Source organism: Panicum hallii, chromosome 5 (assembly GCF_002211085.1).
Source record: "Panicum hallii strain FIL2 chromosome 5, PHallii_v3.1, whole genome shotgun sequence".
Classification (NCBI taxonomy): Eukaryota; Viridiplantae; Streptophyta; class Magnoliopsida; order Poales; family Poaceae; genus Panicum; species Panicum hallii.
The window spans coordinates 3,380,464-3,404,100 of record NC_038046.1 but is presented as its reverse complement, the minus strand read 5'-3'; the positions used below and the strand labels follow the sequence as shown (position 1 = coordinate 3,404,100).

Genomic DNA, 23,637 nt, shown 5'->3' with positions numbered 1-23,637 from the left:
TAGAAATAATTTTCTCTGATTCTGTGAAGTAATTGTTGAAACAAATTAAGAGATTGGGAGTTGAAAAAAATATTTTTTCTGTAATTTCCATTCTAATTTTAAAAATTTATACTAGAGAATAAAATAAAATTATTTTCAACCACAAAATCACTTCTCTCGTAAAAGAATCAGTTTTGAGAGAATCAGAGTCCGGTAAAGCTTTACGAAACACGCCCTAAAGAGCCAGTCAGCCATAGAACTCGTAATGCAGCGTCAGTGAGACGTCCCGGCGGTGGCGGTGGCAGAAGGCGAGGCGAGCCTGGATGAGCCGATGAGTGATGAGCACGTAGGCCAGAGCAATTTCCCATCTATAAAATCCAGGCGACAAGCTCGAGCCCGTCGTCCACCATCACTCGCCGCCATTGACGACGGAGGGTAGAGATTCACGAGTCAAAGGACATCTGTGGTGAATCAAATATATATCTTACCAATGAACATATGAAAACTAATCACCACAAGCCAGTATGAGATGTAAATATGCACATTCATTCATTCAATGAATTTGGATTGGTCGCCACAGCACAGCAACACCGAACAAACATGTGGCCTTGTTCAATACAATCTGGAACAAAACTGAAAGGCAATGAAGAAAACGGAACCATCTATCATGTTGATCCACCTATGAGTTGTTGAGTTGCAAGGGGACAGACTGACTATATGTACATTATATGTATGGACACTAAAACAAATGTCAGGTTGCCTATGTGAGCTCCCGTCGGTAATTCCCTCAATGACAGTAATTAGTCATACATCAGGCCATGCTCATAGGCCGCGACAATTGTAGAAGTTCAGCATACTGGCCTTGTCTTTCTTCTGCCAATGCCAGGAAAACCAGCGGAACAAATAATTCCGATAAAGCCGCCTCACCAGCAGCACAAGGTCACCACTTTATTTACCTCGCAGTTCCATCCATCAGCGATGGCCAACCGCAGTTTATTGCACTTTCATCAACAAAATTTTACTGGTTAAGGAGGGGAAAACATCCAATACAGTGTATACAAGAAGCCGGCTTCTGATCCACTGGCCTGCTACAACACAGGACCAGCAAGCTTCACCTTCTCAGCCACATATGCTTTTATATCCCTACAAGGATTACAAAACATTTGCGGGTAAGCTAATGGGTGAAAGTGGGATCTATCGAGCAATGCAGATGCATTTCAAGAGAGAGGAGCTGAATAATTCAGAGGACCCATGGCTTTACCTGCATCTGGGAACCTTACAGTCTTCGTCATTGCAATGTTTTGAGTGGTATAGCAGAAGTTTCCACATGAAGACACACTTATTGCAACCTCCCTGATTGCGGGCGCGGATATCACATCGTACACCATGGAAGAACAATTTCTTCAAGGTTAAACAAACTTGAAGAGTGCAGTTACAAGGATCGAAGCATCTCGATGCATGCACGAGGCATTTGATGTAGTCCTGCTTTGGAAATATGCACAAGGTTCATAAAAACAGAAGAGCAACTATCATGTACAAATCTGAAAGCCAAGCAACTGAGGAACAGATAGCAATTAACGCAAGTAATGGATGCAGCTTAACACCTTAACACTCTAAAATACGCGACAGCAAATTTCACATGAAAACTTTTTAAGTTACAGTCTAAGAAATAAAGGACTAATCCACCTGAGATCTGCCACATATGCCCAAGATCATCTTGTAAGAACACCAAAAGAAAAGAACGCCAGATAAGGTTGCAAAGCTTTAAACTTTGTTGACTCGGGAACACAACATAAGATACCTAGAAGTTCTGGTTACTAATGTAAGAGGGATACCTGTATAGTATTCTTCTGCATTGTTTTGCTAGTGTCAATCTGTCTTAATTCATGAATATGCAAATTTTCACCATTTTGTTTGTAGCATGGATCACAAAAGGTGCAGCCTAGGCACTCTAGGCACCGCCACACCAAGCATTGATCCACAGCACGATGGCAAGCAGAACAAGTTGAATTATGTAGATAATAAAGAATCATCATTGTAGAATGTTTTGCCCGCCGGAGGGTATCAAATTGGAATTGATTATCTTGACAGTGCTTCAAGAAATCTATTCTGCTGTCAAAATACTTGCTTTCCATTGTTGGATCTCCATCGTCAGTCTCCGGAAGAGGTTCTACCTCTATCTGTGGGAAAGTAATCTATGGTAGTTAGTATACAAAATCCACCATGCATCTATTAAATAAAAGCATGTTGCTGTCTTAATTGATTGAAAAGATTGAGCCCAGAAATGAAGTTTGCATACGTACCCTTTGAAACGCATGCTTCTGTTTTGTTGTGGCTGGATGCCTGTCCTTCTGTGCTGTATTCTGCTCCTCTGCATGACACCTAAGAAAACCAACACATCATCAATAACAAAAAAAAAATCCAATGCTCGTGCAAGACCCAACTTCTACCAGATGCTTACTTGTCACAAAGATGGAAATTTTTACAGCTGGTGCAAACCCAACTTCTGCCAGATACAATAGGTTGGTGACAGTGTTTGCAAAACTGCTGCAGACAAAGCATAATGAAGTCTTCTTTCATGGTGCGCATCCTTTCTCCAAGCTAGCAACAATGAAAATTAAGATGTTAGGTACCCACAGGCCACAAAATGCTGGAAGGGCAAGAAGATCATAAATAAAATAAAATAAAATAACCTTGTGCACAAGTAATATATCCTCAAGGTTTCCTTTTCTTTCGTCACGTTTGGCAACACGTAAGAGCCTTCCTACTTGTGTCTCTTTCTTCTGTGAGGTTTTATCATTTTTCTTCTCAAGGAGCCTCTCTGCTTCTCCAGGCCAGAAGTCATTCTCACAGTATGGCAAGCATGCTGCTGAGATATTGGCCTTGCATTCATTGGTAGGCTGAAGGAAAAAGTCAGAGAGTGTATTGCGCTCCACAACTACACCCTCCTTAACAGCCTTCTTGATCAAGTTTTGATACCTAAAATTATCAATAATATAGACGAATGAGGAGTCATAAAATATATTAGATCTAATTCATTGATATCATGTTTGGAGGACAAACCAGCTTCGAAGCTTGTCCGACTTGGGCATCTTTTGTACTGTTGGATGACAATATAAAACATAATCATCACGCTTCGTAGATGGGCAAGTCCATATGGAACAACTTACGAATCCTCGTTTCTTACAGTAGTCCAGATAACCAATCTACGATAAACAGTAGAATGATCAGACTGTAGAAACATAATATAATTGCAAGAAGAGAAATATTTGTCCGGTGATATGCAATTCTCATACCAAAATTTCATGATACACAAAGGTACGGAGAGCTTCCCCACTTGCAGATTTGATTTCAGGCCTGAAGTACTTGACAGAATCAATATATGCAAGATAAACATGCCTTTGATTTGGTGATGGGCAATCTGAACCGTACTCCTGTACATACATGGCGAACAGGCAAACATCCACACCTTCAATCTTTTGAAACAAGAGAATTGCCTATACAGAAGACATAAGTCAGTCAAGATAGCTACAATTATCCGTTAGACAGATAAAAAAATCTATACTGGTCAAGTAATCAACAATCCTGTACCTTTGATTTGTATGGAAATTCCCCAGGATACTCTTCTTGTTTAAAAAATTCATGAAAACGTGGTTGGACTTGCAGTACTCTGTCAGCTGAAGATACTACTCTAACTGTAAGACCTTCAACTCGTGGTACCTAATAGCACAAAGGACAAAAGTTAAATAAACCTTACGCACAGCTGACATCATTTTGCTATACAATTCCTAGAGGCTAAAGCAAATAAAAATACAGCCAACATAGATGGTCTGATTATTCTAAGAAAGCATGTGTAGTCCGATGTGAATAAGCATCAATGATCACAATCTTCTCCAAAATTCTAAAACCTCCGAAGTTTCAGATAGGATTGTATTATGACCTGGATAGCATCAAACTAACGGGTGAGAAAAAACATATGTTGTGAACTCTTATGTGTGCTGACCATCTTTCATGGTCAATGAAATGCAAACACAACAGTCTCAATAATACTGATAGTAAAAAAGAAAAAAAATGAAAAGAAGCCTATTAGTTGTATATATTATAAAAATTCAATACAGTTATCATGCTTCATCAAACCAATTAAGTGTGCATTGCCAATGAAATACAAGGATGAGGACTAACAACAAACAGTGTGATTATAATAGGAACAAAAACATAAATGCATTACAAGTGCAGACAAATTTTCAGTGCTGAATTACGTAAACGTTGAAAATTATAGAAGGACTAACACTTGTATCTCAACAAGGACAAGAAAGACCCAGAACACAAACATATACCGAGAATTGAACTAGAAATAAGATTTAAACAGGGGTTTAATATAACTAGAAGTGAAATCCATAAGTATACACTCAATAATAGCGAGTATGAACCAGCCCTAGTTTCTTATGTCATTGGAAGTTTCAGATATTTACCTCTTCAGCACCTTTTCCTGAGGCCCTTGCCCTCTGTTGCCTGTCCTGCTCAAGTCTCTCAGAAAGCCTTTGCTCAATATGATCACTTAGTTTAGTCCTTGGTAACTCCCGTGCTCCGAGAACAGTAGATGACTCCAGTGCATGAATGTCTCCACTATCTTTTTCCTTCAAAAAACATTTTGCACAAGTATATTCATCCTTCGCCCCTTCACATTTTCTGTTAAAAAGAGCACAGATTTCATGCTGCCAAGCTTTGCACTTGTCACACTGGACCCACTGAAATGACACAGGTGAACAAAAAATGAGTAATTAATTAATACATAAGGATAACTTGAGAGATGAAAAGCACAGTACCCATTCAGCCTCAGCATCTGTTTCAGCATAATTGTATTTCTTCACATATTTAGCTCTGGAACTGCTTAGATGGTGGCATTTGCTACAAATAGAAGTTTTATCCTTTTCATTTTCAACTTCAGCATAATAGCACCCTGTAGAATTTATTATTTTGAAACAGAGAGCGCAAAATCTTGGAGGTGGTTCAAAAAGAAGCCTCTCCATCCCACACAAACTGCATGTATTCTGATCAGGCAAGCCTTCAATTACTTGGATTTCTTGAGATGTCACCTTGCTCTGAAAAAAGCAAGGAAAATCATGATCAGGGATGTGAACTACAGTTCTAAATAAATAGAAAAAAAATCCTGAATGATAGAATAGACCCCATCTGAATGAAAAAAAAAACTATTTATTTACATCACGTGCAGGATTCTTGTTTTATCATGTAGCATCAACATACTATGTCGCCAAGCAATCAGATAGTTATATCATTATGCGCAAGATAATATATAACTATGATTGCTTGGTGACATCATATGTTGATACAACAGGATTAAACAAGAATCAAGTCTAATCGCAGTTGCAGAAAACACAGGAGATCGATATAGTTATTCACTCACCAGACAAGTATGCTGGTTTATTAGACTACTCATGTGATCTCTAAGCTCCTCAGCAGTTAATGCATAAAGTATAGAAGCCCCTCGTTTTCTCCTCGAAGTTACATTGACCCCACTCACTGTCTGATCCAATGCAACAGTCTTAGATTCTTTCATCTCAATGTCACCCTTTACACAGTACAATCCTTCTTCTGCAACAATCTCCATGTTATGTACATCTTCACTAACCTGCTCTAGCGTATTATCAGTGTCGGTATTAATGTCACCCAAGGAACTGTGAGGTGACTTGTTTGGTAATTCAGTGATTTCTGATTGTACTGTTTCACCACATCCATGATTCTCCTTCACAACAGGCTTTTGCTCCTTTGCGGTCTCTGCTTGATTCTCATTGGCAAGACTGGGGACATCAGCCTTCAGGCGTTTTGCTGGACGCTTGCCATAAGATTCATCTGAAACAGTAGAAGTTGGCTTTGATATTGTGCTATTTGATGTCTGCTCAGATCTCTCAACTCTTTCTCTCTCAGGGTCACAAGGATCACATTCTGTCATGAAACACTGGTGCTGGGCACAGGGGCTGCTTAAATTTGAGTATTTGTCCCTGCACAAATCCTCACAGTCCGACGCGCGCCAATATTTTTCTTCCATTTCCATGCATCTGTCAAGATGGCATTCTTCTTTGAGATATATTTCATGTCTTTCGGTTGTGTTATTTGATGGGATTGACTGCTCTACTGGCAGGCTCCATGCACCATCTAACTCTTTCTCATATTCTCTGTATTGTTGAAATGATTGTCCTTCATTGGTGGAATATACATCAGAACCTGCAGAAAGTTTTTGTCCGGTTGATTTAGAGACAGAGTCAACTGACGGTCTTATCATTGCACTGGAACTTGTGGTTGGATCAAACACGGCTGATAAAGGGCTGGAACTCCCAGACATAGATGATATTGGACTATCATCAGGATGAGCATCACCTGGCAAAATTCGCTCATATCATTTATGATGTGATGGCCAAACCAAATATGGGAAGTGCAAATGGTCATTTACAATCGAATCAAATATGTAAGACAACAGATGCAAACAATTTACCTGGACAATGGTCCTTTACATGGCCATTTGGCAATCCAGCACTGGCAATCTCACCAAGGCCTGAACTACATTTTGGAAGTGCTGGCACACATGGAGCAACTATGGTGCTCCTAAAGCTTTCAAGCTGAGGAAAATTAGCAGCTGCCACATTGCAATTATGTGGTACATATCCTGCCAAAATATAATCAATAATGAATTGAAGATTTAAAGGCATGTTGTGAGATAAAATAGAACCCATCATCCCAACTTACTCTGAGAAGTAAATATAGTATGTGTAGGCACATCTCTTGCACATGCAGGCAAATTAGCAAATGCAGGGGCAACTATATCATGATATACACTAGAGTCTGCCATCTGTATTCCAGGCAGCTGCTGTAAATTCTTTGTCGATGAAGCTGCTGAAGATATCCCCGAACCTCTGCGGTTTCTATTCGATACAGAACTGAGCAAAGAATTCACCCTAACTTCTAGAGTGTTGAGATCCATGTAATTAACCTATAATAGAAAAGGGCTAGGTGTTAGCAAGAGCAAGAATCAGTTGGCCTCAGTCAAACATGTAGCTGTTTTATACGAGGATGTAATTGAAGAGCAAGAATCAGACCTATATCTTTAGCATGCTATATAATTTACTGTAGTTGCTGGCAGCATTAAGGAACACTAACCTTTGGAGCACTTCTGTAGAGTACTTCGTCAATATTTCTTGAAACTTTCAGAAGGTAATCTGGACTGACTTTAGCAAATTGTTCCCTCTTTTTCAGGCTAGTTGCACTGGATAGATGAAAAGAAGCATCAGAAGATACTGCGTGAAAAAAGAGATATGCCGGCAAAAGGAAAGGGATGGAAAAAAAATGAACCCAGTATATCTTTTCAAACCATTCTCTAGAATTCCTGAAGAAATTTTAAAGTACTGAATTATGCAGGAAAAGATGTACACCAAAATAGATAAAAATGAACCAAAGTATCTCTGTTGCAACCAACTTCTAGTACTATGCCAAAGTACTAATTGAAAAGTACTAATTGAAGAAAATTTAGACTACTGAATTATGCAGGAAAAGATGTACACCGAAGAAGATAAAAATGAACCAAAGCATCTCTGTTTCAACCACCCTCCTCTAGTACTACCAATGGGAATTAACTAAAACAATTGTTTATCTCTACTGGAGTATTCCGAAGTATAAGTGTAACAGTAATATAGCGAAGTATAAGATTAACCATGCTATATCAGAAAAATTCCTCAGCCTTGTATCAATTCAATATGAAAGCATGATAGACTGGAAACAGTATCAGTTGCCACTATCAAACATTTGCACACAAAAATTCCACTAAAAATTGACAGCTTATAATGCTTTTTATAATCATCTGGAGCTACCGAAAGAATGGATGATTCTGAAGTACCAAATTTCAAGCATATGGCCAACATACTTTGGATGTCAAGAAATGAACTCACTGCATTTATGTCCACAGAACCACAGAAACATGCGTGCTCACATAGACAAATATGAACATATATCATGTTCGAGAAAAAAATATGAATATATCATGTTTGAATTGCTAGAATGTACCAGTATTGACATGATCACTTGTTCACAACAAACACAAGCATTTAGTAATTTACAAGTCAAAACTACTATGGATGTTGGTGGTTTCCAAACTTACATTTTTTGAATGATAATGCTGCGAATCGGAGAGGTAGACTGATCCATGTTATCCGGCTGAAGCATTTCAAAATCACTCGGTGACATCTGTTGCCGAATAGAAAAGCTGCCCGGCATATTGGAGGCCATAACTTTCCCTTGCAGGGTCTGAGTCATCATGCTGGTAGTGTTCACCTGAAGTGCAGAAATTCATCATATCATCAAAGAGATCAATCAGCAGCTGCAAGCACCCACATAGTGAGGACAAGCGACAGATCAATAACGCAAAGCAAAGCAGCACACAATAAGTCATACTAGAAACAAAATATGCAGTCATTGGTCTGAAGCAAATTGCCTAAAAGAAAAGGTAAAGAATTTACACATAAGAGCACAAGGACCATACTCTGACCATATACTGATGCGCACATTGAGTCTCCTACACCACAGGTACTACACATTGCCACAAACTGGCTGACAAGGAAGCCGCAGCAAGCTTTACTGCATGAAAACTAAAGCTACAACGTAAGGATTTCAGCATGCATCGACAGCTCAACAACTATCGGCATCATTTTTTATTTTCTTTTTTCTGATCATCAAACGATATTATAAATAATTAATTATAAAAGACTCTAATACAAGATCAGACAAACCACATATGGCAAGGGCACAAGGCAGACATCGCAAGCTGACGCCAAACAAAAATAAACAAGAACCCAAGAAAAGCCTAACTTGAGCCAAGCACCGCCAGGACTCCTGCACATAGTCACAGAATTCGGGGTCGATGCCTCGTCCCACGACCCGGGAATGCCATCCTGATTCGAGGGTCGGGGTCGAACGGGTCAGTGTCCCGTTCAAGGTTGGGTCGCGTCCCGGCTTGAGAGGGGTCGTAGCCCTATAGCTAGCGGATTCAATTGGGATAAGGAGGTTAAGGACAGTGGATTGGTGTGACTTTTGTTAGATAATGGGCTGAGTACGTGTGGCATGGTCTAAATGTACTCTTTTATACTTTTCTTATATGTTTGTACAGATTAGTTTTTTCATTAATAGCACATATATATAGTTTTTGCCTTTATAAAGACGCATCGACCCGAAGACATCGACCTGGATGAATCAGGATCGTAATAATTTATCGTTCCAAAGAGGTATACCCCTTTCGTACCACAATTTTATGAAGTGTCGCCCCTCGACCCTCGACCCCGTTCCTCAACCCGGTCAACCCAGGAACTTTGTGACTATGCTCTGCAGCGAGAGGTGTCGGATCAGACTGGAGCAAGCTTGGCATGGGGGGCAGGGGGCGGGCCATAGCTACCAAGTTCCTGGATCAATGGGATCGACGAAATGTGGACCAAGGAACGTGGTACATACTTATGGAAGGTTTTTACACTGCAGGAACGTAATTGTTCCCAGGATGAAGAATATGGCATCGTTCCACGTTCCCAGCTGCTTAGGGCCAGGAGCGGGGGCATTACCTAGCTTTCCCCTGCAATGATATGGCAGTGCGGATGGCAGGCAGGATCCTAGCACTCCAGCCTCACCAGTGGCGGAGCTAGGGTTAGGTTGAGGAGATGGCATAGGTGGAGAGGAGGTGGTCAAAGTCAGGCAGGGGCGACGAGGAGGGAGAAAACAGAAATAAGTCAAGGTGGACTCGAGACCGATACCAGACTCGGACCTCAAGTAGTTGCTTTGTTGGGCTAGGGAGGTTTTCGGCTTGTTTGGCATTGTGTTTTTTTAAGAGTAACGAGTAGTTGGTTTGTTTGGGATACATTTTAGGCGGGTGGGGTGACGAACTGGATTGGGGCGGATTATTTCCTCTCTTTTTTCTAGAGCTGGGGGAGGATAATATTTGGCTGGGTGGAGGAGATGGCCGAGATGGTGAGCTGTGTAGCGGCAGGATACAGGCCAGTGCAAAAGGCTGTGACCCGAGAGCGGATTGATCAGAGCTCAAGATTATCCTGACGAACTTGAGACGATAGGCACCGTCAGAGTGCTTTCGGCTTCAACGGGCCGGGTGGCTCAAGTAGTCAGATGTGCTGACATCCTGGATTTGGGCCTGGGAATGATTACCTTTTGGCGCACCAATCCGACCAAACATATCTTGCGCAGGCATAACAGAAGACACTCACTACCTAACAACCAGCTAATTTTCTATTAATGAATCAGTTAGTTTTTTCTCCAATCAAAATGCCACACGTCACAAGGAATAAGATATACCATACCAAATCAATGATGGCACAGCTTACACAAACAGCCCAGGCAAAATTCACAATTCTGAATAGCATAAGGAATAAGACATACCAAATCAATGATGGCACAACTTACATAAATATCCCAGGCAAAATAGTATGGAAAGTTTTTGTTCAATAGTAACAATGACAGAAATTAAAACCTTAAGAGGCATCATTTTGATTTTACAATCATTACCTTTAAATCACTTCCTCGAAAGAGTATGTTCTCATATATCTTGCCACTGAGAGGAATCTGTTGGCCATCCTTCTTACGACCTTCAGTTCCAAATGAGCGAACTGTAACAAAAAAAGTGACCTGTTAATACAATCAGAATTGACCAGAAGAAAGAGAAAGAACGAAGAAAACTTTTCTGAGCTAAAAGAACATACAACTTAGCTCCACGTAAATTATTTTAATGAAAGCTGCAGGAGAAAAATATTAAAAGGTTTCAGACTTGGGGAAATATGAAAGTCAATAAGTGTCTCATACAAGAAAATTTTTTGGTGTCTTCAAGGTAATAACAAAACAAATGTAAGTTGATGTACACTCTTTTGAAATGCCTAGGCTCGGGAATCGAGACATATATCATGTTTAAAACCTAATTGGGTTCAGGCAGCCATCTAGGCAGGCCAGACAGCAACATTGTATAAATTGAAAAGGTTAAGGTTAAAAAAGGATATTACTCAAATATGCTAAATTAGATAAGGATATTACTCATATTTAAAAAGGCTTGGATAGATTGGTACTAAATAAATATAGGACCCAAACTTAGTACCTGTCCAAATGCTATTAACAGCATTAAGTTTATTATTTGCTCTCCAGAAAACAATGAAGGTATACTGCGTGCGGCTTTGTAATTCCCATGGATTTGACTATACTTAAGACTGGTAAAATACACATATCCCAAATATATTAAGTATCTGGAAGACAACTCATGCCTAGAAGACAACTTTGCTCGCTTGCCAATACCAAAAAAGCAAGTCGGTTGACAGCTTGCCACAGACGGTTAGCTGTGCGACAAAACATGCAATCCCACCGTTGCAAATACAACAAATAAGCACACAAGGCACATGACATTAAGTGGAAGCAACATCTCCAACAAAGAATATAATTTGGAACTGAAGTGTGTGGGCCTAAAAATAAAACATCTGCCTATTTTGTCAACACTTAAATAGGTGCATGGCAAATCACAGTTTGGCAACTAAATATAATGGGACTCTGGAACGCATATCATTCTCGATTTTGGTGTAACAGACATTTCCAAAGATGGCAGAAGTTCCTAGACCTTTCAGCTTACAGTTTGAAGCACACATGAGTTCGAAGACAAGGTGTGTAATGCCAATGTAATACTTCAGCAAGTGGAGCAGGATTACTCCGAATGGGCAAAACCAAAAGGCTTCCCATTATAACTAGCTAATGTTTAACCTAGCTCCTAAAGTCATTAGGACATGTATAACCTGCTCAACTACTGCGATGTTCACTGTGATAAAGGCATATGGCCTAGCTCATCGTGCTATTATACTGTGCAAGGTAACAGGATGTGAACAAGTCAAAACCCCGTAGACCGTAGTAGAAGCTCTAGCCAACAACGAAACTTAACTCGTACATTCCTGCAACATTCAGTACACATAAGCATTAAGTACTCGTACAGCCTAGTTTACAAAAGAATAGAAATTACAAGGGAATGGAAAGACTGAAACCCTAACAGAAATCGAGCTCGCGCAAAGGAAAATTCCAAAAACCTAACACGAACGAAAAAAACGGGGGTGAATCCGTAACCCTGACTCGTCGTCGCACACCTGTCCGGCTGCCCCAACAGAGTACCCCCAGCCCATCTAGGAAGAGGAGGGAGGGAGAGCGGAGAGGGACGCGGGCATCCTACCGTTGGTTCCTGAGACCGATGCTGGACTCCTCGCTGTTGATGGTGCAGAGGGCGCCCTCTCACCGGATCTCGCTCTCAGACATGAGGCAGGCTCCCGATGTACGGACTCCGGCGCCGCCGACGACCGCGCCTAGGGTTTCGATCCCGAGCTCCCTCTTCGCTGTTTTTTTTCCTCTCACACCCTAACTATTTTCCCCTTTTTGCAAAATAGCCCTTCTCTCTAGTCGCTCCTCGGCGTCGTCTCCCACAAGTCCAGAACGCCGCGCCGCGGTGGGACGGCGCCCTCCTCCGTATCGGATCAGCCTGGAGTACGTAGAAATCGCACGGCCCAAAACTTCGAAACATCACATGTATAGCCCATGATAGATGGATTGCTCCACGTGAGGGCCCATCATCTGCGCCAGCCCTGCGGCCCAGAACGGTTCTGATTGCGCACCCTGCATCCATCCATCCAGTCACAGGCCCGAAATAGGCCGTGCGTACCAGCAGGAACAGGATGACTAGAGTAGCGAGACCAGCAGGTAGGGGAAAAGCCGACGCACCCTCGAGTTTTTTTGTCTGGATCCCTCTCACCGGCGGCCGGCGGGCACGACATGACGCGTTCCCGAAAGCCCAAATTATTGCTCGCCGTCTCTCCCAATTCCAATGCACCATGATTGATCCCCATGAAAGAAAAACTAGGATATCCACGGCCGTCGACGTCCCATCTCGGCCTGCAGCTGCAGCACCCCTGGAATTCCGTGAACCCAACGCATGGTCTCGCCGGCGATCGCACGCGAACATCCACCGGCCTTCGGGCTCCAGGCAGGCAGCGAGGTGACTCCTTGACCACCGCGCACGTGGTTCGCGCGGCCGCGGAACCACAGTTTTGTGCGGTAGCGGGCACCTGATCACGGCTGGCTCACCACCTCCTTCCTCTTCCTGTCCCCGCAGCGCTCAGAGCCTGTACGGCGGACGGTGGCGCCGTCCGGCCGCCGGTGGCCCGGCGCAAGCTCACTTTTTTCCGGCGGACACGGTGCGTCGTCCCTGGTGAAATTGGAACGTAGTAGAGCGAGAATCTAGTCGGCACATTGTTCGGAGAGGAAGAAGGAGAAGAAGAAAGAATCTCGTGGGCACCCAAGGCAAGGATTACACGACAGCAGTCTAGTAGCATCAGATAACGAGCACTCGTCAACGTCGCCTGTCGCCAGAGCTTGGGCACGAGCCCATCCAAAGCCTGCAGAGCAGTGGCCGTGGCCGAACCTAAATCCAGACCAGTGGATGGATCACGCATTTGGCCTGACTAAAAATACGGGAGCATCGCTCTCACGTGGGCCTCCGCGTCTGGCGACTCCCAAGAACGCGCACGAGCAGCATAGAGCATTTCCGAATTCAATTCGTCGAGTTGTCGCTGCACATCCTGCTACCATCGTTCGTGCCGGTGCCGGCCGTGTCTGTCTGATCGGCTCGCAGTCACTCACCACTGAAGGCACGGCGTTCTCTGACGCTGAAGTGGAAGCAATCAGATCACGCACTGGCTGGCTGCACGTATCAGCTAGCCTTTTTCCAACAGGTTACGGTGCCAGCCGACTGCCATTATAACCCTGCTAGTCCTCTCTGTTCTGCAGCCCGTGTTCCAGTCACCATTGCACTTGCACCAGTCTCGGTCTCACTCTCAAGTTGCTTCGCGCCTCCAGCCACCAGTCATTTCTTCGTCGCCTGCGGAGCCAAAAAAGAAATTCTGGATAAGAACCGCGAGGCTGAAATATCAAGAACGTAGGGTGAGGCTGGAGACAGGCGCATTCTCGATCACCCCGACGCACAGGTCTGTTTTCTGAACCGTTGACGTCAGGTTCTACGTGCGTGCGTGCGTGCGTGCGTGTGTAATCGACAGCAAAAGTCTCTGTGGTTTTTATTTTTATGCGATTGATTGATAAAAAAAAGTTTAATTTGGAGCATATTCATTGATTCCTAGGCTCTTCAACTTTTGATGTTGCTGTTTCTGAATTTCCTTCCTGAAATGGTTTGGTTTTCTGAATTTGCACCAGTGGGAAGATCTACTGAGCTGCTGAAACCATGGAGATGGAGGCCGTGGAATCCAACACCTTGCCCGGCGCCGCCGGTCGCCGGACATCCAAGAGGGATCGCCGGGTTTTCTTGGCCTGCGTCTTCATCCTCGGTAACATTTGTGCACCTGATCTTTCTGTTTTTTCCCCCTCCTGGCATGCATCTGTTTATTTCTCAACCTTTTGGCGTTGTTGAACTATGTGATCATGGTTGATCACCAGCGAATAACTGCTTCCAGTACACCGCCTTCTTCGCGGTGTCGACGAACCTGGTGAACTACCTCAAGGACCAGCTGCACGTGGGCAGCAAGGCCGCCGCCAACGGCGTCACCAACTGGCTCGGCACCAGCTCCATCACGCCGCTCGTCGCCGCCTTCCTCGCCGACGCCTTCCTCGGCCGATACTGGACCATCGCGCTCTTCCTGCTCATCTCCGTCGTGGTACGCCCACCATCACGATATACAAAACGCACTCGATCGACGGCGCTAGAGCTCACCTTTCTTGTCTCGCCGTCTCTTGCACGTTTTCCTCCGCGCGCAGGCCTACGTGGTGCTCACGGTGAGCGCGGCGGCGGCGCTGGAGAGCGCGGCGTTCTACGCGGGGCTGTACCTGCTGGCGCTGGGCGGCGCGCTGCAGCCGGTGCTCATATCGTTCGGGGCGGACCAGTTCGACGAGGCCGACGAGGCGGAGCGCGGCCGGCAGAGCTCCTTCTTCAACTGGTTCTACCTGTCCATCAACGTGGGCTCGCTGATCGGCGGCACCGTGCTGGTGTGGGTGCAGTCCAGCGTCAGCTGGGGGCTCGGGTACGGCATCCCGGCGCTGCTCAGCGTGGTCACCGTCGCGGTGTTCCTCGCCGGCACCGCCGCGTACCAGCGCCACCAGCCTCCGGGCGGCAGCCCGCTCACCAGGGTCGCGCAGGTGGTCGTCGCCGCGGCCAGGAAGTGCCGCGTGGAGGCGCCGGAGGACGCGTCGGAGCTGCACGAGTGCGAGGCCGACGACGGCATGTCGGCGATACAGGGGAGCCGCCGGCTCGCGCACACCGACCAGTTCAGGTCAGTCGTTGTTGCACTAGCACGTCGTAGGCTTGCATGTTGGGAACGTTACCAACTGAATTTCTTGTGATTGTGATATTATACAAATTTTGATTTGCCAACTCTAGATCTTCATGCGAAACATGAACAAATAAGAATCAATATCCAGCTAGCGCAGTTTGTATTCTTTATTTATCGTACAATATCCAGCAAGGGATTTTTTTTAAAAAAAAGTCCGATCTGCAATATTTTGCTTAAACTAAATCTGACTTAGTTCGGACAAACAAACTCAGATCCCAAACTTTGATTGCACCATATTTACTCACAAATTTTAAAAGTGACTGTAATTCCTACGTAAAGTACGTAAAGTAATTGGGAAATTTGAATTTGCTCACTAGTAGGAGTTGGCGTCACTCGCTTACCTTCATCGAAAGCTTGATGGTCTACGCCTAACTTGACACTGTACTTTGTGACATCAGCCACAGTACGTGCTAGCCGTGTGCGACATCAGAGTAAATGTTATTACATCAGATCAGAGTAACGGTATGGCGCGTCTTAGTTTTCTGACACTAAAAAGATACTCTAGCTCGTCGGCGGCAGATACTTTGTGCACCGGTCATGTTCCAGCACGGCCTTCCGGTCAAGGTGCAGCTCGATCGTTCGGACCCAATTGTTTATCGTTGCAGCACGGCAGATTTGTCGTGTGCATGCCAAGCTGACGCGCAGTCCACGCAAGATATGATGTCCGTTTCATATCGCTTTCTTGCCCATACTTATTTCTCTTTTTTTTTTCAGTGCTTTGTATAGTAAGTAGAGCAGCAGCGCTGGTCATTATCAGACCGACCCGAGACGCTGGCCAATGATACGTCCGCACGTCGGCAGCCGGCTACAGAAATTAGAGTCTAGTGTTTTGAACGCTAGCTTGCATTAGTCGTGGCATCTTTTACTGAGATCAAGGGTCAAATGATGTGGCTAGATAATCTGTGAATCCATCGCGATCATGCAACTATAACTAACTAACTAACTGTTCTGGGTTACTAATTAGGTTCCTGGACAAGGCGGCGGTGGAGACAGCGGCGGACAAGGCGCGGCCGAGCCCGTGGCGGCTGTGCACGGTGACGCAGGTGGAGGAGCTCAAGTGCGTGCTCCGCCTGCTGCCGGTGTGGGCAAGCGGCATCATCTTCGCGGCGGCCTACACGCAGATGACCACCACCTTCATCCTCCAGGGCGACACGCTGGACCCCTACGTCGGCGGCTTCCGCGTGCCGGCCGCCGTGCTCTCCGTCTTCGACACCCTCAGCGTCATGCTCTGGGTGCCCCTCTACGACCGCGTCATCGTCCCGCTCGCGCGCCGCGCCACGGGCCGCGACCGCGGGTTCTCGCAGCTGGCGCGCATGGGCGTCGGCCTCATCGTGCTCACCGCCGCGATGCTCGCCGCGGGGACGCTCGAGGTGCAGCGCCGCCGCGTCGTCGCGCGGCACGGCATGTACGACACCAACACGGGCGCGGACGGGAGGTACCTGCCCATGTCCATCTTCTGGCAGGTGCCGCAGTACGTGGTGGTGGGCGCGTCGGAGGTGTTCACGTTCATCGGCCAGATGGAGTTCTTCTACGACCAGGCGCCCGACGCGATGCGCAGCCTCTGCTCGGGCCTCTCCATGACGTCGTTCGCGCTGGGGAACTACGTGAGCTCGGCGCTCGTGACGGTGGTGGCGCGCGCGACGGCGCGGGGCGGGCGGGACGGGTGGATCCCCGACGACATCAACCGGGGGCACCTCGACAACTTCTTCTGGCTGCTCGCCATGCTCTGCATCGGCAACTTCGGCGTCTACCTGCTCATCGCGAGGTGGTACACCTACAAGAAGACCGTGGATTAGAGATCGCCGCCAATGAATCTTACGATGTATGTCCGCATGGATTATTATGGAATAAAGTCTATTTCAAAAGGTATTTAGGGTCCATCTACTTAATCCCTCAGAGGCCGGAACATCTCCCTTTTCTAAAAAAAAAATACTTAATCCCAAACGTATAAAATCAGGCATTCAGCTCCTCACAGTACTGTAGGTACAAAATGGACTCTGAAACCTTAGAATAACATCTTCCATGCAACTCAGCCTCATATTTTTTCCTATCCCTCTTGTGTTCTTCATATATATGTAGCGTGGATCACTCATTGACTCACTTGGCATCTTGGTCCTCTGGACCCGAGCCTCCCAACTCGGCCTTGACCTCTCATGATTGACTATCATATTGACGTACACATACAGAGACAACAGACAAGAGGCATGTTATGAATTCTCCACTCTAACTCAACACCTTCGTCACCTACAACTAGTCTCAATTTATAAAAAAAAACAAGTACGTGAACACATGCTCCTTGCAATCTTGAAATCGCACAAACTAATTCGATCATAATTTGTCAATCAATCACCACACAAACGCAAGGACGGGGGTGGGTCGCTGACCCGAGCTTTTGCCGAGCGTTTCCTTGAGGTGGGTGACCGTGATTACATCGTTAGTTCGTTACTAATTTGTTTAAGAGAAATTGATGTTCTTGCTTCTACTTTGTAGCGCAATTATAATTTCACCCTCGTTTTCTTTGACTTTGTGATCCTGCTTTTACAATTCACAAGTCAACACAATTTTGCCCTTGTGAATACTGAATAGTAAGGGCAAAATCACACGATTAAACAAATGAGGGCAAAACCGCAATCGCGCTACGGAGTAGAGACAAGGATACAAATATCCCACTATGTTGAACCGCAAATCTTGTAGTGAAAGGCCTTCACTGCTTCAAGAAAAGGGTCCAAACACACTAGAAAACAGCGTCCCGCGGGTCTGGCCCTAGCCAGAATCTTTGGCGAACAGTGTAGATCAGGCACCCATGCGATTCTTCAGGGTCTCAACAATCGTTATGACTAAATTTTCCGGGAGCAGCAAATACATGATATCAGGGTAACTGTAAACGCACTCTCTCCGAGTCACCGTACACGTCACTTGTGCCGGCTCTTTTCTGTCACTGGTGAAGGCGTCATTCACAAATTACACCAAAGTGGAACGTACCTACTATAGATATACTACACCAGGGCTGTCGTTAGTCCCGGCCGTTCATCAGTCAGCAGTCTCTCAAGTTGCTTCATACAGTAAGCAGGAGAGACCAAAGAGGCGCGATTTTCGATCAGACCGAGGCAGAAGGTCAGTTCTCTCGAACTGTTTACGCCATGTTTTTCTTAATATGATCGACAATCAAAGTTTGGACATGCGCATCGATTCAATTTCTCTGTCATTCTCACCTTGCCTAAATGGTTTCAGAATTCCCAACGGTCGGAGTCATCTCCTGAACCGCGAAAATCATGGAGGTGGAGGCCGTGGAATCAAACGCCTCGCGCGGCGGCGCCGATCACCGGCCGTCGTCCAAGAAGGATCGCCGGGTTTTCTGGGCCTGCGTCTTCATCTTCGGTAGCAAAGCATACTAGCTCTTGATGATTGACCCAGCGTTTTGGCTTATATACCAATGCACGCGTGGCGATGCAGTGAACAGCTGCTTCCAGTGCACCGCCTACTTCGGCGTCTCGACGAACCTGGTGAACTACCTCAAGGACCGGCTGCACCAGGACAGCAAGGCCGCCGCCAACAGCGTCACCAACTGGCAGGGCACCAGCTCCATCATGGCGCTCGTCGCCGCCTTCCTCGCCGACGCCTTCCTCGGCAGATACTGGACCATCGCGATCTTCATGCTCATCTCCGTCGTGGTGCGTATCTCATTAGCTACTTCGTACACGCCGGACGTCGTCGTGCATCGGCGGAGCTTGCTCACCCTGCCTCGCCGTGCCTTGTTTTGCGAAATTCATGCTTCACCCAGGCCTACGCCGTGCTGACGGTGAGCGCGGCGGCGGCGCTGCCGGGAGCGGCATTGTTCTACGCGGGGCTGTACCTGCTGGCGCTGGGCGGCGCGCTGCAGCCGGTGCTGACGTCGTTCGGGGCGGACCAGTTCGACGAGTCCGACGAGGAGGAGCGCCGCCGGCAGAGCTCCTTCTTCAACTGGTTCTACCAGACCCTCAACGTGGGCTCGCTCGTCGGCGGCACCGTGCTGGTGTGGGTGCAGTCCAGCGTAGGCTGGGGGCTCGGGTACGGCATCCCGGCGCTGTTCAGCGTGCTGGCCGTCGCGGTGTTCCTCGCCGGAACCGGCGCGTACCGGCGGCACCAGCCGCCGGGCGGCAGCCCGCTCACCAGGGTCGCGCAGGTGGTCGTCGCCGCAGTCAGGAAGTACGGCGTCGAGGTGCCGGCAGACGCGTCGGTGCTGTACGAGTGCGAGACCGACGACGGCATGTCCGCGATACAGGGGAGCCGTCGGCTCGCGCACACCGACCAGTTCAGGTAAGTACTAGCATGCAGCACGTTCAGTCGCGTTTGCATGTAGTCTGATCTGATGGAGAAATGAAATTTCTCCTCTGCGTTCAGTGAACAACGAAATGCGAAGTCCTTTATGTGCGTTTTTGCCGATAGGGAGGAGCACGGGAATTAGTGGTTGGATCGGAGTTGGTGGAGGAAATTCTCCTGTCAGTTTGAGGATTTTTAGTCCCATTTCTTTATTCAGCTTTTGAAGAGAATTAAGGTGTTTTGTGTGTGGGTTTAAAAGTGAAAAATTGTATCTAAGCCATGATGAACGGTGCTTATGCATCCATCTCTCACTCAAGGCCCAATTATCACCGCTCCCTACAAAGTGATCGGTAGAAGTTGGCCGTTAAAACTCTTGTTCCTTATTCTACCAAAACTTCTATTTCCACTTAACAAACAAGAGCTTTTCAACCTCCAACCAAATATACTGTCAGTGGTTGAGAGTCTTGTCAGCTGCCATGGCTCGCTAGGTTTGTAATGTTATGAACCTAAATTCATGTCCCGGGCTTAGGGTGGATACTTGTAGTTTCATGAATTTAGTAAAAAGGAGATTGTAGATATAGTACATGTGAATGTGCTCAGTAGTCACCTTAGGTTATGTTTCCAGTCTTTGTCAGATGCCTACCAAACCCACGTAGATGTATCCAGGCGTAGGTACGTATGGTCGTATGGTATGCTTACGAGTTACGAGAGCGTGTATACGTCTGCATTGTATAAAATAAGTTGTCCGTTTACCTTACTAGTAGCCAACTAGGATATATGGTATATAGACTACGTTTTCGTGAGATCAGCCACAGTGACGTGTTTTCTTGGAACAGCATGATCGTACGTCTTTGTTTTCTGACATTCATAAGAATGCTCATCTACCCAAGTCGGCGACAAGTATTATTCATCCAAACTATCCACCATGTCTTGCCATCCCATTGACCTCGTTAAGTCGGAGCCGTTTACGTATTGTTTGGTATTGTAAATGTTAATATATATATATAAATTTATCAAAGATAAAAAAATTAATTTAAGATGAAATTAAAAACAAACTACAATTTTTTTGGAACAAAACAAACTACTACCTCTGTCCTAGAATATAACTATTTTTAAATTTTTTTCAAAGTCAAACCTTTTAAATTTTGACCGTAAATTGCAAAAAAAATATAAAGATTGGCAACATAAAAATGATATTAGTTTATTTATAATGAAACCAACTGTCATAGTATTACCATAGTATGTAACTCTATTTAAGAGTAATTATTTTTGGAGATATTATTGAGCAAAGATGAAAATATTTTACTTTGGTCAAGTTAAAAAGTTATTATATTTTGGGACGGAGGTAGTAAGGAATTATATAGTCACGATATGTTTTTACTGAAATCAAGGTTCATGTACGGAGTATAGCCCAGAAAATTAAGCAGAACGTGTAACGCGTCAAATGTTTTCGAAAAAATTCTTGCCGGCCCATTGTTACCACTGGATAGTTGAGTGTAACGTAGCTAGTTTATTTGCAAATGGTGGCTTAGGTTCTTGGACAAGGCAGCGGTGGAGACAGCGGGCGACAAGACGCGGCCGAGCCCGTGGCGACTGTGCACGGTGACGCAGGTGGAGGAGCTCAAGTGCGTGCTCCGGCTGCTGCCAGTGTTGGCGAGCGGCATCGTCTTCGCGGCTGCGTACGCGCAGATGTCCAGCACGTTCATCCTCCAGGGCGACACGCTGGACCCCTACGTCGGCGGCTTCCGCGTGCCGGCCGCCGTGCTCTCCGTCTCTGAAACCCTCAGCGTCATGCTCTGGGTGCCCCTCTACGACCGCGTCATCGTCCCTCTCGCGCGCCGCGCCACGGGCCGCGACCGCGGGTTCTCGCAGCTGGCGCGCATGGGCGTCGGCCTCGTCGTGCTGACCGCCGCGATGCTCGCCGCGGGGACGCTCGAGGTGCAGCGCCGCCGCGTCGTCGCGCGGCACGGCATGTACGACACCAACACGGGCGCGGACGGGAGGTACCTGCCCATGTCCATCTTCTGGCAGGTGCCGCAGTACGTGGTGGTGGGCGCGTCGGAGGTGTTCACGTTCATCGGCCAGATGGAGTTCTTCTACGACCAGGCGCCCGACGCTATGCGCAGCCTCTGCTCGGGCCTCTCCATGACGTCGTTCGCGCTGGGGAACTACGTGAGCTCGGCGCTCGTGACGGTGGTGGCGCGCGCGACGGCGCGGGGCGGGCGGGACGGGTGGATCCCCGACGACATCAACCGGGGGCACCTCGACAACTTCTTCTGGCTGCTCGCCATGCTCTGCATCGGCAACTTCGGCGTCTACCTGCTCATCGCGAGGTGGTACACCTACAAGAAGACCGTGGATTAGAGATCGCCGCCAGATCATCTCTGTTGGGTTCATATGGAAGTATGGATTAGCGCGACCTGCTAGTGCTCCAACGGTTTGAATCAATTGAAGAGGTTTCCCACTGGAAATGGTGATGAAGCCGACCATTTGTGCAGTTGTGCCATGGTTGGGCCTGGCCCAGGATAATAAAAGCTTCTTCACTGACTGGGCCCATGGTATCGAACATTTCCTTTTTGTCAGGAAGAACGCGGGAAGGTCAGGTTGCCGCTGGCCTCCGCCTCAGCAGATCGTATCGTAGATCGAAGTGCTCGCGACCCTCGCATCGTGCCGTATCGAACTTCGGGCATCGGTGGCGACGGCAGGCCAGGCCAGGGGTTGCCGGTCGACGGATTGCCAACCGATGGCTCGATCCTTTCGCCCCGCGGAACGCCGACAGTGCACCGGGCGTCACTGGTGACGCCCTCGAACCTGTTTCTACTCCACTTCGTATACCATGCATATCGATCAGTCGCGATCGCAGCATCGCCACAACACAATGCGCGGAGTTTTTTGTTTGTTTCCGAATTCTCTGCCGCGAGAGCGACTGACTGCGACGGCGACGGCGACGTGCGTGTTTGCTTCCGCGGATGCCACACAGAACAAGGGCAGAGAAATAGATTATTTATATACAGGAAACCCTAACGCCATTTTCGATATGGCTAGGGCGAAAGGGGAGTCGGGAGAAGGCAAGATGTGTAGGATATCGACGAGGCGTGTGCCGATTGCGCGTGCTGACAGCAATACTGTACGGCGTCGACAGTTTTGGAAAAGGATTGTGAATATTATCCTGCTAGGTCCTCCATCACGTCCCTTTCGGAAAACGTCAATGTCCTGATTTGCTTTTCTTTATCCCCTCTGCAACTGAAAGGTAAATTAGTCCCGGACATATACGGGTCTCGATCTTCGTGCAAAAAAATGCTAGTTATTAGGTGTTTTCCTTTGAGTTAGATTTTTCGTAATGGCAAATGTGAGTAGTCAAGAAGCAAGTGCTTGTGGTATCGTGGGTTATTTTTTTGTTGTCGCAGCAAATAAAGTTGGCATTTAGAAGCAAGTACTATAGACATTTTGTTTTTGTTTTTTTGTAACGACAAAGGTGGATAATTTAGAAATGAATTATATCTAGTAGCTATCATTGTTATTGATGATATGGTTAGGTGTTTTTTATTGAGGATTTTACGATTTATCTATTTTTCTAGCGTGTATCATTTGATAAGTAATGTGGGGACTCTCCAACTAGCTAGATTCTCCAATGAAGCTCATTTGAGCTACTGATTAGAAGTCGCAACAATGTGTTAATCTAACATAAGAGGAGCACTTTGGATTGGATTAGTACCAGGAGGCCAGCATGCATAGAGCCGAACGATTATGATCCTAGGCATCACATTCAAACATAGCTCGCGATTTCTTTTCTCGCAAAGCCTCGAAGGATGGCAACAATGCGGGTGGCCAAAGTAGGACCAATTTGGCATATTCTGTTGACATGGCTCGAACTGGGAAAAAGAAACAGAATATGACAACCGTGATGAGTGACCAATTCTCGCACGCTTGGAATACGTTGAGTTGTAAC

The 23,637-nt window shown here is 46.3% G+C and overlaps 3 protein-coding genes across 9 annotated transcripts; 2 read left to right on the top strand and 1 right to left on the bottom strand.

The window, feature by feature from the left end:
* Positions 1-504: 504 nt before the first annotated feature.
* LOC112892572 (probable histone acetyltransferase HAC-like 3) lies at positions 505-12,470 on the bottom strand. Of its 4 annotated transcripts, XM_025959708.1 has the most exons (20): positions 12,233-12,245; positions 11,957-11,960; positions 10,740-10,772; positions 10,546-10,646; positions 8,147-8,319; positions 7,153-7,258; positions 6,742-6,985; positions 6,491-6,661; positions 5,405-6,375; positions 4,806-5,081; positions 4,452-4,727; positions 3,571-3,699; positions 3,276-3,476; positions 3,043-3,185; positions 2,673-2,958; positions 2,441-2,580; positions 2,283-2,361; positions 1,815-2,159; positions 1,241-1,464; positions 505-1,122 (listed from the first exon to the last, which is right to left on the bottom strand). In XM_025959708.1, the coding sequence occupies exons 5-20, from the start codon at positions 8,302-8,304 to the stop codon at positions 1,068-1,070; spliced, it is 3,804 nt and encodes a 1,267-aa protein (XP_025815493.1). In that variant the 5' UTR covers positions 8,305-8,319; positions 10,546-10,646; positions 10,740-10,772; positions 11,957-11,960; positions 12,233-12,245; the 3' UTR covers positions 505-1,067. The 4 variants fall into 4 exon arrangements, with proteins under 4 accessions (XP_025815493.1, XP_025815490.1, XP_025815492.1 ...); XM_025959705.1 differs by lacking the exons at positions 10,740-10,772; positions 11,957-11,960 and having other exon boundaries at positions 12,233-12,470; XM_025959707.1 differs by lacking the exons at positions 10,740-10,772; positions 11,957-11,960 and having other exon boundaries at positions 1,241-1,461; positions 12,233-12,469.
* Positions 12,471-13,612: 1,142 nt separating this feature from the next.
* On the top strand, positions 13,613-17,269 carry LOC112895050 (protein NRT1/ PTR FAMILY 8.1-like). 4 transcript variants are annotated; one of them, XM_025962919.1, is made up of 5 exons: positions 13,613-14,036; positions 14,260-14,390; positions 14,500-14,717; positions 14,818-15,329; positions 16,354-17,269. In XM_025962919.1, exons 2-5 carry the CDS (start codon positions 14,288-14,290, stop codon positions 17,183-17,185), a joined length of 1,665 nt encoding a protein of 554 aa, XP_025818704.1. In that variant the 5' UTR covers positions 13,613-14,036; positions 14,260-14,287; the 3' UTR covers positions 17,186-17,269. The 4 variants fall into 4 exon arrangements, with proteins under 4 accessions (XP_025818704.1, XP_025818702.1, XP_025818701.1 ...); XM_025962917.1 differs by lacking the exon at positions 13,613-14,036 and adding an exon at positions 14,065-14,110 and having other exon boundaries at positions 14,517-14,717; XM_025962916.1 differs by lacking the exon at positions 13,613-14,036 and having other exon boundaries at positions 14,077-14,390; positions 14,517-14,717.
* Positions 17,270-18,661: 1,392 nt separating this feature from the next.
* LOC112895051 (protein NRT1/ PTR FAMILY 8.1-like) lies at positions 18,662-22,169 on the top strand. The gene is made up of 4 exons (XM_025962920.1): positions 18,662-18,767; positions 18,843-19,060; positions 19,171-19,685; positions 21,221-22,169. Exons 1-4 carry the CDS (start codon positions 18,662-18,664, stop codon positions 22,050-22,052), a joined length of 1,671 nt encoding a protein of 556 aa, XP_025818705.1. The 3' UTR covers positions 22,053-22,169.
* The last annotated feature ends 1,468 nt before the right edge of the window (positions 22,170-23,637 follow it).